Source organism: Protomyctophum bolini (genome assembly GCF_963924005.1).
Source record: "Protomyctophum bolini genome assembly, chromosome: 19".
Taxonomy (NCBI): Eukaryota; Metazoa; Chordata; class Actinopteri; order Myctophiformes; family Myctophidae; genus Protomyctophum; species Protomyctophum bolini.
The window spans coordinates 3,790,335-3,803,886 of NC_137880.1; the positions used below are offsets into that span (position 1 = coordinate 3,790,335).

The window sequence follows — 13,552 nt, forward strand, 5'->3', positions numbered from 1 at the left end:
TACCCAGGCTCAGGCCTTGTCCACACGTATCCGGGTAAACGTAGGTTTTTATATGCGTTTTGGGGGGGTCGCCCACACGCAAACGCGTTTTTGGTCCATATAAATGCATCTTTTGGAAAACTCCTGCAACAGGGTATTTTTTTTAAACTCCGCCTGTGTGTTCCCGTGTGGACAATGTAAACGGAGTTTTGCATGGGTCTTGCCATTGGTCATATGTACAGAGAGATTTAAAAAAACGTGTCGTATGGACAGAGAGATTTAAAAAAACTAAAACGAAAACGCTACGTTTATATTACACACACACACACACACACACACACACACACTACAATGCTGGTTCTAGGCGTTTAGTGGCAAGGTTGCTGATGGAGGTTCCGGTAGTGCATATCAGGTCTAGTGTGTGACCTTAGTGGGAAAGTCGTGGTGGGAAAGCCGTGGTTTGTCCATATAGATGTATCCTGGGGGTGTGGTCTGGTTGAGTGAGATGTATTCTAGGGGTTTTTGCCAGGTTTCAGTAATGCAGAAAATATCTATTTTATTGTCCGTTATAAAGTCGCTGAGTATGAGTCCTTTGTCTGTTAATGATCGGGTGTTGAACAGAGACAGTTTGAGACATGAATTGAGTTGGACGGATAGTGGCACTTTGATCAGCAGCTGTAGACAGGCGGGGGCGGGGCGCACGTGTGGTGTGTTGTTGTGATGACGTCGTTCATTTGGCCAGAGTGAGGGGATAGTGGAGTGATCTGACCGGGAGTAAACTAACTTTCTACGGGAGCTTCGATGGATGTATTTGGATCGGCGTAACAGTCCGTGCAGTGTTTTGATAGCTGAGATAAAGGATGGAATGACGATGTAGTTGTTGAGTTTGAGCAGTTGTGGGGTGGAGTAAAACAAAGTGCCCATGGTGCCATCAGGGATTGATGTTGTTAGCCTGGAGCTGTTGTTAGCCGCTGGGAACACGTTTGTTGACCAGAGGAGATGGAAACAGACACAGCAGGGTAATCCACAACAATGGCAGTTTGACGGAGACGTATGTTCTCCCAGAGCGCAAAAAACTCGGCTAGGCTAGCTAGTTTCTTGGGACATTTGTGGTCTGTCTGTCCGTCTGTCATTAAAAAAATATGTTTTTTCAGTGATTTTCTTAGTTAGGGGTAACTGTTATTACACTCGAGGGGGTGCTTTAACGTCATTAATGCACTTCTGCGTTGCTTTCGGAACTCACCCTCGTTCCTGCAGCATTGCAGGCGTGCATTAATGACGGGCGAGTTCCGAAAGCAACGCAGAAGTGCATTAATGACGTTAAACCACCCCCCCCCCCGAGTGTAATGTTGCTTAAGTGATGCCACTATGTCGTCACTCTATTGCTCTATTTCAAGAGATAAAATCAGGAACGCGGCACAGTCTCTCTACACGAAACAATACCGACACAGCCTATAGGTGTTCGTTTAGCAAGAACCAGGATCCACACTCCAGGGGAGACCTTCAAGGAGAGAACGATGGATCCCAGGGAGGCGGCCGAAAAATCGCTGGAGCTCTTGCAGGGGAAGCTGCAGGTCTTCACGGAGGTGAAAGCGAACTGCGGCCAGGCGGAGGAACACATCGAGGTCCAGGCCCAGTACACGGAGAGACGCATCAAGGAACAGTTCAAGGAGCTCCAGCGGTTCCTCCGTGAGGACGAGGAGGCCAGGATCGCCGCACTGAGGGAGGAGCAGCAGCGGAAGAGCCAGACGATCCGGGAGAAGATCGAGAGCCTCGACGGCGAGATCTCGGTCCTCTCGGGCGCGATCCGAGCCGTCGAGGAGGAGCTGCGGGGCGACCGCAGCGTCACGCATGAGAGCCACAGGAACGCCGCGGAGGAGACGGCGGCGAAGGACCCCGAGATGGAGCCGGGGGCGCTGATCGACGAGGCCAAGCACCTGGGCAACCTGGCCTTCAGGGTCTGGGACGAGATGGGGAGGAAGGCGGTCTCCTACGCCCCCGTGGTGCTGGACCCCAACACGGCCAACTCCGTGTACACACTGTCCGAGGACATGGCCAGCGTGATGCCCGGCGAGGAGCGGCGGCTCCCCGACAACCCAGAGCGCTTCGACAGCTACGGCTACGTCCTGGGCTCCGAGGGCCTGGCGTCGGGCGTCCACAGCTGGGACGTGGAGGTCCGCGGCAACGCCGACTGGGAGATCGGCGTGCTGGCCGCGTCCTACGAGCGGAAGGGCCAGCGGCGCGGTCCGTTCTGGAGCATGTGCCTGTTCGACGGCAAGTACACCACCGAGTCCCTGGGGCCGGGGTCGTTCGCGTACGTCGCCGTGGCCCAGAAGCCCCGGCGGGTCCGCGTCCGGCTGGACCGGGACGGAGGGGAGCTGTCCTTCTCGGACGCCCACACCGACGCGCGGCTGCACACCTTCCAGCACGCGGCGTTCGACGGCGTGCTCTTTCCGTACGTCGGCAACGGCGACAGCGCCGTTCCCCTGAGGATGTTGCCGATGCGGGTCGTCGTGACGACGGAGCTGGGCGATGACGACGGCGATGACGACGGCGATGACGAGGACGAGGACGACTCTGAGGACGACGGTGGTGACTAGTAGTAGTGGTTGGTATGGTTGATCTCTGTCACTTTCTTTTGTTTGGCGGGACATTTTTACGCGTTTATGTGACGCACAAACTCAAGCACTTGACGGCACACGCGGCGAGCTATTTAGCCACAACATGGTCTGTCGGTAAAACACTAAACTGTATTTTAGCTTGTCAGTATCAGTCCAGTACCATCCTCTTGGTTTATTATACCAGTGTGACCTAAATTAAATTAAATTAAGTTAAACTAAACTAAACTAAACTAAACTAAACTAAACTAAACTAAACTAAACTAAACTAAATTAAATTAAATTAAATTAAATTAAATTAAATTAAATTAAATTAAATTAAATTAAATTAAATTAAATTAAATTAAATTAAATTAAATTAAATTAAATTAAATTAAATTAAATTAAATTAAATTAAATTAAATTAGTACAGTCGAGTCGAGTCGAATTACCCCACACATGACCCACCCGGATGGGCATGCAGTAGAGGGCACTATAGCCTATATGCAAGTTTGCAACCCTCCTCCGCTGCGCTGTCTGGAGAGGCGGCGGGGGTGCACGTTGCTCATAGAGAGCAGTCTCATCATGTCATGTTAAAGCATATAACATTGCTGAGAAAACACACTATGGGTTCCGGATCTCGGATCGGATCAGCGCCGTTTTGGTCCTCCAAATCCTTCTCGGCTCCCATTTCGGACCGGATCCAAAACTTTCGGGTCCGGTTCCGGGGCCGGGGGCGCGGCCAATTAGAATGTTCTCGGATCCGGATCGGTTCGGTTCTGATATCACGGGGTCCGTTTCGGACCGGGTCCAATTTTATGGACCCGTGCTGCCCTCTAGCGTGCAGTATACAATAGCAGCCAAGTCTATGCTACTGTATGTACAGTATACTGCCTCTTAGAGGCACATATTGTACTTTTTACAATTATTTGACCATTTTAGTTACTTTGTAGATTTAGATTATTATTATTATTACAATAATATCAGATGTACAAGCTCACAGCTTGTGTACTACAGAAGTATTGCTTGGGATCTAAATGACAACTACAATTATTTGAAAGCGTGTGCAAGTAATTAGATGCCAATGAAAACGTTCTGTAGAGAACTATTCTGGGCTCGCTGCTCAAACCCACAATTGAATGCCACAGACGAAAAACAGTCTAAGTCCACACTATTGATCCATAATGTATAAATGATAGATACGGGTTCAAGGCCTTTTCGTGGAGGGGTCAGAATGAAATTTGGACTTAGACTGTTTTTCGTCTGTGGTACTCAATTATCGGGAAGCACCCTATGATCCGACGGACCATTGCTCCGAAGGAGCATTGGTCCGAGGTGCGCTGGGGGTCGGGAGAGGGTGGGTGGTTAGGTTTAGGTGTCTGCCCCGGGGGAGGTTAGGGTTAGGGTGAGGGTTTGAGGTAGGTTGTCGATCGGAACAATTAATGGACCGTCGGCATATTGACGCGGACCCGCGGTCACTGGCAGGGGCAGGTTTAAATAAAATGGTCGGGCATTTGACATGTCTGCTACTGTGTTGCCCCGGCCGGGCAGGCCGGCGGTGCACATTTTGAGTGGGGATGCGATCGTCTTTAGTTCGCTATAAACAGAACACAAGATATGCAGTATCTTGTCTTGAACGTGGTCAGACCGTCGTTTTACTTTTCTACAAGAGTGCCTTGGTCTCGTCTTTTTTTTGCAGTGTCATATCTATCTATTAATGCACCCGAAAAATGTCAGTCCTTCTGTCTGTAGCCCCTACCTGACTCCGCCAGATGTGGCAGTAGAGAGTATCCATCTGGCAAACATAATTTGCTGTTCATATATTCAGAACGGGTAAAAACTAGTTCTGAATAAAGAAGAGAAGAGTACTGCCGAGGCAGACAACCCGCCAAAATGTGTACTTTCACGTCGGAGATTTGATTTTTCCCATATAGGCATTTCAAAACGTATTTATTTAAAGACCTTTTAAGCGTCGTACGAAGCCAACTCTTGCCGTGACAAATCATGACAACACACATTTTGGACCAAACAAATAATTACAAAGAAGAAAAACAACAAAAAAAAGTGTTGTAACCTGCCGTTTTTTTCTACTTTCTAATTCTTTGTTTGGCCCGACAAATTGTGTTTGTTGTCATGATTTGTCACGACAAGAGTTGGCTTTGTCCGCGGCGTAAACGTCTTTAAATAAATACTTTCTGAAAAGTCTATGAGGAAAATGAACGGGGATTTATTTTCCCGGGTCTCTCGAATGGGGCGGGACTGCGACGCTCTATAGAGGTCGTCCTATCGGACAAAAATAAACACAGAACTCATGACCACACATTTTCACATCTAATCTCTGCTTCTTCTGTACTTGTAAAACATGTGCAAACATCGCGGTGCGTTAGCAGACGTTGGCTGCCATACAAAACAAATACTTTTTCCTTGTGCGGTGCAGGTTGACCTTGATACCTGTGACTGTAAATGCACCTTGGTCATACTTTCCACTGCTGATGTCAGCGCTGTGTCACATAGCAGGTACAGGCGTTGCCACATTCTGCACGAAAACAAGCCCTAAAGAAGTGACTTATACTGTATATATAGGCCACATGAGAGCACACGCACGCACGCACGCACGCACGTGCACACGCGCACATACGCAGACACACACACACACACACACACACACACACACACACACACACACAGACACACACACACTAAGGCTGTCCCCGAACATTCAGGGTTCGAATATTCGCTCGTTAAGGTTGGCACTCGAATCTTAATTTATGGCCTTGAACCATTCGTTTTTATTTATTTATTATTATTATAATTTTTTATTATTATAATTTTTTTATTTTACTCAGAAATATATCTCGGCGAGAATGCGATATGCATATGCGAAACATGTTGTGTTTACAATAATTTGAAAGTCCTGCAGACGGCAGAAGAGACAAACACAGTGACACACACACACACACACACGCACACACACACTCAATGCGCTTCTGTGAGTAGCCTACACAGGTAGAACAAATTAATGAAAGAGAGAAAGCTAACGAGCAAGGCAAGCTACACTCTCGTTTTGCCTGCCAGCAACTCATTCAACTATGGCTCATTTTTATGGAATGATGTCGTGTGTGTGTGTGTGTGTGTGTGTGTGTGTGTGTGTGTGTGTGTGTGCGCGAGCACGCGTGTATGTTGGGAGAGAGAGAGGGGGGAAACGTGCTGCGCTCTGATCATGTTCAAGACGGATATCTAGTGTTGTCATTAATATAGTGCATTAAAAGTAAAGACGGTTGTATCCACACTCAAAATGCACACCTTCCCGGTCGGGCCAACCCGGTAGCAACCCTCAGCAACCCCTGATGAACTTAACCATTATTTCACTGATAGTCTATGCAACGTCGCCCCGGAGGATCTATTTATGAATTGCAGCCTGGTTAAAAGCACTCGGAGAAATTAATTAATTAGAACCAATTAACCAAATGGTTCGGATGTTCGCTCGGAAATTCCTGCAAATGTTCGAGTCCTAAAAACAGGGCTAGGGTACAGCCTTAACACACACACACCTAATTGAAAATAGTCGATACAAGCTCACAACACATCGCATAATCCATAATACAATAAGCTATACGCTTGTAGATCTTTTATTCAAAAAAATAGCAGATATACACAATCTAGCGGTCCACAATGTTGGTCGCTGTTTTGACCTCGCTGTCTCTCCATTCATGACCTTGTAGTTGTACATGCTATTTTAGAAAGAATGGTGAACTTTTTATTTTGCAAATCATTGAATATATTTAAAGTGAAAAAATTTTACTCAAATCTTTGCTTCTGGGGGTCCCTGGAACAAAGTATTTTCGCGGCCAAATATATATAATTTCGGGTGTCCTTCTCCCGAAAAACAAGCCCAAAGTTGCTTATAATAAGCAGACATGGCAACACTGGTAGCGTACTGTACTGTGCACTGTATATAAAGCACACACACAAATGTAGAAGTTAAAACATTCAGAATGCGTACTACGTTGATCTGTGTCCTGCTGGCGGTAAGTTCTGCCACCATTAATACTTCGCAATAATTTTAGATAATCACATTTTTTGTATTTAATTCTTAGTTGTATTATTGAGGTGCGCTACCCCTCCTATATTCAGCTATTAGTGTAGATTTTCGTCTTACACGAACATTAAATAATGAATGGAGAATTTACGTCATATGTGGACGAGCAAATCGGTAATTGGGTGTTAAAAAAAAAAAGCACAGTAATCAGTCTCGAAAATAATAGTAGGACATATATTGACACATTATTTATTTTGATTGTTGGTATCAGTATTGTCTTTGTGTATTTACGTTATTTGTCATAATCGGCCCTGTGTGTGTTTTGATTACAAAGACAAAATGGCATTATTATTATTATTGGCCTTTTATTCATCCTATAGTTGGTGGGCGTGGCCAGTGCTGAGGTGTTCACACGATGTGAGTGGGCCAGGATCCTCAAGAGCAATGGGATGGATGGTTACCATGGCTACAGTCTGGCTAACTGTAAGTATACAAAACACCTGGTGTTTATTGTGGTCCTTCTCAAAGTTTGGTTCCAGGGGTCCCAAGGAAAGTCATTGATAGTTATAGGAACCAAATGAACCCTGAGGCTTCACTCACACTGTCCGTATACACAGAATGTCGTCTAGCTGATGCACAGTGTTGGGCATTACTTCCACACTTGGGATTCAACAACAACAATCTGAAGTGCACACACATGGCTGCAGCGTCTCAAAACGGACAGTTTATATTGTATACATTATTACTGTCTCTGACCCCTCCAGCAAGGGCAGAATCCAATCGTACCAATAGGTTCGCAACGGTGACTAAGAGAGGAGAGAGGCAAGCTTTCCTTCTGACCCATTGAGATGCATACATGACGGGATTACACCCAAAAGACCTGAACTTTGGACATTCAGTGGATTTTCTGTTGCCTGGGGTTTTCTCTGGGGTCTGGAAGCCTTTTGAGCTGCCATGACAACAGGCAAAACAGTGAAAACAGTGACATCTGCTGGCAAATCTAATTGATATATATATATATGGGATTTGCAGGCTGTGACATCACAAACAGCAGGACAATCAGAGCACTTGTTTGAGCCAGAAAACCCCTCAGACCACATAAAATCTATACTGAATGTTAAAAGTTCAGGTTCTCTGGGTGCAATTGAGCTTTTATGTCACAATCCCTTTAAATGTCTTGCTTGCAGTGTTGATTTTGTCAACTAAATGACGAAGAATGTTCGTCACTAAACATTGAAACATTCCGGGTGACTAAAACGAAATGTCCTGTCAAAAGTAGTCAAAAGGCTATACATTTGCTGTCAAAATCAACACTGCTTGCTCGCTGACAACTCGTCACATGGACTGGGACAGACATAGGGAGATGAACCGGGAACCCGCTGTTTCCATGGCGGATAATGGCAGTTGTTGTTGTTGGATCTTTAGGGGTGTGCCTGTCCCAGTGGGAGCAGTGTTGTTTTCGACCTTTTTTCAATGACAAAAACGAAATGAAAACTAAGCTGACTAAAACTAAAACTAAATGTACTACTGACAATTTCGTCAACAAATTAAAAACTAGACTACAATGTTAAGGAAGAGACTAGTGGACAAGAGATCCAGTATAAGTGTTACGACCCCCTGTCTAGGGTAAGGGGAGGTGACATAATAATGAGGAGACAGCTTTCACAAAAGAAGATTAGTTTATTACTCTCCTTTTTATCTTTTGACAGAGACAAAAACGTGTCAATTCTCTGTTGGTTCAAAGAAATAAAGGCTTCAGGGTGTCTGTTACATTGAAGAAAAACTTACTATCTAAGAAAAGAAAATTACCCCTAACTAAAGTCCCTAACAAAGTGGAAACAAAAATACAGTTACTAACCTCACTACACTAACTAACAAAATACAGTAAATGGGATTCAAACAAAAGAACTATCAAACACCCCTACGGGTTGGTAAAGTAGGGTTTCACATTACATGGGAAATACGAAAGTACAATAAATAACTGACGATCAAAAATAAGAGCAAATACTAAAGGTTACTTAAGAACTCATAACTGACATGAAACTGGGATAACAAAATAGAACTTACTCAAAGGAACTGAAGACAGACTAACTAAGAAACAGAATAGCACATCAAACAAAAGAAAAAGGCAACATGGGTGGAGGACAAGAGGGATGGAGTCTCCGCTGCAGAATTAGCTGTCGTCCTCACAGCAGTCAGGACAGACTGAGCACATTTATAGACAGCAGGGCCATTACCCAGCTGCTGGGAACCAATGAGGAATAAGGGGCAGGTCCAGGTAGGACCTGTCATGATTGCAGCCACCCGCTTTCAATTGACCAGTCAAGTCATCAGCACCACACCCATTCTCTACATTCTCCATTCACCTCCATTCATGACCTTAGAGAACACAAAAGGGAAACAATATAACAAAGGCCACCAACATTTCCCACTCATCACAATTATTCCCAAATTAACTAAACACAATAATAACAATACTAATCATAAGGACAGCGGTCCGTAACAATAAGTCATTTTACAATTAGTTGAATGCTGAAAATAGCCGATGAAAATTGCCACAACGCGGCGCGACGCGTTGTGGCTATTTTCAGCAAGTGAAAAAAATCTGTCATTGCGACGGCATCAAGGCCCGACAAAATACATTTTGTTCGACTAAAATCAACTGTATAGATCTAGTCGACTAAAATATCATGATATTTAGTCGACTAAAACTAGACTAACACTACAACATTCCAGGTGACTAAAATGTGACTAAAACTTATATCAAAATGTGCTGCCAAAAATCTTTAGGGGTGTGCCTGGCCCAATGGGAGTCCAGTTTCAACACGCAGGCCATCGACCACGACTCCGACGGCTCCACGGACTATGGGATCTTCCAGATCAACAGCCGCTATTGGTGCGACGACTACCAGACCCCGGGAGCGGAGAACGTGTGTGGCATCAACTGCAGCGGTCAGTCTGTGTGTGCATGTGCATGTGTGTGTGTGTGGCGCTTAGAGTATATATATTAATAGAGACGGCACCCAGAGGAAACCCTGAGGCGAAATGGACATAGAGGCCGAATTCGGTATTGCAGCGTGGGCCCAAACACATGGACGCGCTGGTCCGTTGACTATCATTGTGCACGTTCACGATGACACGCGAACGCTGTTTCATACGTGAACGCACGTGAACGCGTGCAATGATAGTCAACGGCAGCGCGTTCCTGTGTTTGCGCCCAATCCATCCCAGAATGCACTCTGTTCCTACTCGGAAGGAGGAGTGAAATCGCCTCATGTGCTTTAGAGCAACTTAATGCAAGTGGATGGGAGGAGAACTCGGGTGCCGTCTCTATTCATATATACCTGTACTCTAAGAAGGTGTGGGGGTATGTTTATAAATGACAGATGTATTTTTTTTTTTTTATCTTGGCCTAAACCGAATAACCTTATAGGAAACAGTTGGCCGAATACCGAATGTCTGAATATGTTTAACCATGTTTTTGTATGGCTGTATATAACTTTACATGATAATGGCAAAAGAAAAGGTTACATTCTGATCACGTCATCACAACAAAACAGAATGTTACGAATGGTAACCCTGGTTCTTTGGCTATTCAGTTTCGGCTCTAAAATCAACCGAACCGAATACCGCCGAATATGCATTTTTTTTTTGCCCACTATTCGGCCGAAGAGTTTCCGGGGCCAAATATTCGGTGCATCCCTATTAACACTTTGGTTGCTTCACAATCACACGTCTGAGTGATCGCCGATGATGACGGCTCTGGTAATCCGTGATCCCCCAACGGAATAATCGAGTCCCCTCCCCGGACAGTGTTGCTTTGGCAGCACTTGGCAGCACTTTGACAACCACTGTTGTCATGGCGGTCCCTTGTCCCTCGATACTGTGATTCGTTTGTTAGTTCGTAGTATGAAGAAGGAAACATGCATCTGGCCGTCCAATTCTGTCCATGTGTGTTGCAGACGTTATGCAATGCCGATACGGCGCAGATTGGTGTTAGGCATCGTTCATCATGTCGTTCAAACCGAATGCCGAATATAGGAAACAGTTGGCCGAAAACCGAATAAAGAATATCTGAATATGATTAATATTATATATATTTTTTTCCTACCATTTGCTGTCATGGCCGTACCTTAAAGTTACCTGATTTATGGCAAAATAAATGGTTATGGCAAAACTTAACTTTAATAATTATCACTATTATGGGTCCATAAAACATTTATTCAGCTCTTTTTAATGCATTAATTGCATGTACACTATTCGGTGATATATTTTCTGCCTATTCGGGCCGAAACCGAATAGGCCGATTTTTTTTTTTTTTGCCATTTTCTGCCGAATATTTTCTGCTGCCGAATATTCGGTGCATCACTATAGTATGTGTGTATGTGCTTTGTTTGTCACAGAGCTGTTGACAGGTGACGTTAGCGTAGCCATCAGCTGTGCTAAACGTGTGGTCCAGGAGTCCAGCAACGGCATCGCAGCATGGTAAGATTAACTGGCATTTATTGTTGTCGAGTTTCACGTGTCGTTTATTTTGTAAACACGCGTCGTTTCCCAATACCACCCGGGTGATAATCTACGCCCAGGGGTGCCCAAAAGGTAGTAAGTAGATCACAAAGGCTGTGCAGGTAGATCACATGATCATATGTCCCTAAAACATAATATCATTTAAATAAAATAATATATAATTTGGCATCTGACACTTTAATTAATTGGTGACTTGATTGATTGACATCAAAAAAGGGCAAACATCAGTAGCATTACAACGTTATAGTACAGCATACAAAAACTAAAACTATTTCCATTTCCCCCCCCTTTATTTCCCATTCCAAGTGTGTTTGTCATGTTATGTATACAACTCCAGCTCCACTTTCCCAAAAAGCCCCCTCAGGTAAAATCTTTAACTATTTTCAGCAGTGAGATCTTGTTTTTAAGTGGTGCAACCACTTCTACAACCAGCTCGCAATGTCCATGTACCTGTTTGTTTGTGATGTACGTCAAATGAGCACGAGTGGTGTGCGCATGCGTGTCAATGAGCACGAGTGGTGTGCGCATGCGTGCACGTGCACCACTGCTGTGCGCACGCACCCGTGTGTGTAGTGCCGTGCATGTGCGCGTGCACCACTGGTGTGCGCACACACCCGCACCCGTGTGTGGATGTTGTTGCTACATAATTAGCGTCAATGCTAACGAGCTAAAATATAGCCGTCCTTGCTCTAGAAAGCACCAATGTTTCCATCTAGACCACCGGATTATCAGCAAAAACCTCCGAAAATCGCGCTAATGGACCAAACCATGGAGAGCTCCGTAGATTAGGAGTTATTCAGCTTTTAGAGAGGGGAGTTGCACCACTTGGTTCACACAGGTGTGATTTTTTTTGGTGAGTAGATATTGTTGAGCTGGTCATAGTAGCTCTCTCAAGCACAAAAAGTCCGGGCACCCCTGATCTACGGCTAATATCTCAACGTTAAAATGATATTTGAACTGTTTTCAGCTTATATAGCTTTCCTATTTGGGGCAGTCATTATCCCATTCTGACCGGGAACCCATTTTGGTGTTGGCATCATGTTATGCTTTAGCTATTGAAAAATAGCAGATCTACAAGCTCATAGCGCGCCACCGAGTGGCGCGCTACGAGCTTGTAGGTCTGCTATTTTTTAGAAAAATCGAAGAACGACTGACATTTTTAGAATCTGATCTCAGGTCAGAATGGGTTAATCAGACCAGTGTGTGTCCAGTGTAAACCTCGTATGAATCTGATCTCAGGTCAGAATGGGTTATATACAGTATCTCTGCTGTCGGAAAGAAACCACTTAGGTCCATAATGTTCTTTTTTTCCCCAGGAAATGAAGAAAACCATATATATTTAGAAAACAAAGCACTACTGCCTCATCAAAGTTGGTGTTGTGACTTTAGATATTGTCAATTACTTCCATGAGAGTGGTGGAGTTAGTTGTTAGTTGCTTTAGCTGACAGTTTGAGGGTCAAATGGAGTTAAGAGGCTTTTTACTACTTTTCATTGGTTCAATATTTTTCGAAACAACACACGGACATGAAGGGTGTTCAATAGCACTCATTTATGCAAAAAATAATATAAACCTAAAAAAATGAGTTAGCAGATCTACAAGCTCACAACTTGTCACATGGCGGTGCGTTGTGAGCCTATATATCAGCTATTTCTTGCTACAGGCGTGACTTAATCCTCTATAGTTGGGCTTGGTGTGATTCGGGACACACAGCTGATTGAAAAACACCATCACTACTGTATGTTGTTGTTTAGTACTGAGACCAGATTCTACAAAATAATGTCTTCTAAATCTTGACAGTTTTCTAAAAAACAGCTAAAGGATAACATAATGCTTAAAAAACACCAAATGGGGTTCCCGTCCTGAATGGGATAATGTTGTTGTTGATTATTGTGTGTTTATTGCTAATGTTGTTTTTATTTTTATTTTGCAGGATGGGTTGGCAGGCACACTGTCAGTGGCAGGATTTGAGCTCCTACGTGGCTGACTGTGATCTGTGATTCTGTCCGATCGCTCCTTTGGAGAAACGCAGATAAATATGACCTCAGTTTGATCAAGTCTGTCATATTGAGGATTAATCAAAAAAAAAATATATATATAAAGTACACGATGCTACTGAAATACATACTGTAGGCCTACATCGTTTTTGTTTTGGTGTGTGTTCAGTTAGAATGGAATAGTCGTGAAATACCTGACGGTTCGTGACGGAGACCCCGTGCGGGTCGAAACGTTGTTTATTAAATAAAGTCTCCTGGGAGCAACTACACAGTGTGCGGACAACCGCCCTTTCTCATTGTACGTAGTTTTTGTTCAGCAGCACCTGTAGAATTTCTTTTGGGTTGTGCATGTTTCCCTTTGGACCTAGCCTGGTGAAACCACTCCCCCTGCTGGACAACATTTGCATTCTGCCA

General features: G+C 44.4%; 1 protein-coding gene across 1 annotated transcript; it reads left to right on the forward strand.

Moving 5' to 3' along the window:
* Positions 1–6,571: 6,571 nt before the first annotated feature.
* LOC308334119 (lysozyme C II-like) lies at positions 6,572–13,141 on the forward strand (the record flags this gene model as incomplete). Its single annotated transcript, XM_080790706.1, has 5 exons — positions 6,572–6,604; positions 6,996–7,098; positions 9,406–9,567; positions 11,019–11,100; positions 13,075–13,141. The coding sequence occupies 5 exons, from the start codon at positions 6,572–6,574 to the stop codon at positions 13,139–13,141; spliced, it is 447 nt and encodes a 148-aa protein (XP_080646832.1).
* Between the last annotated feature and the right edge of the window lie 411 nt (positions 13,142–13,552).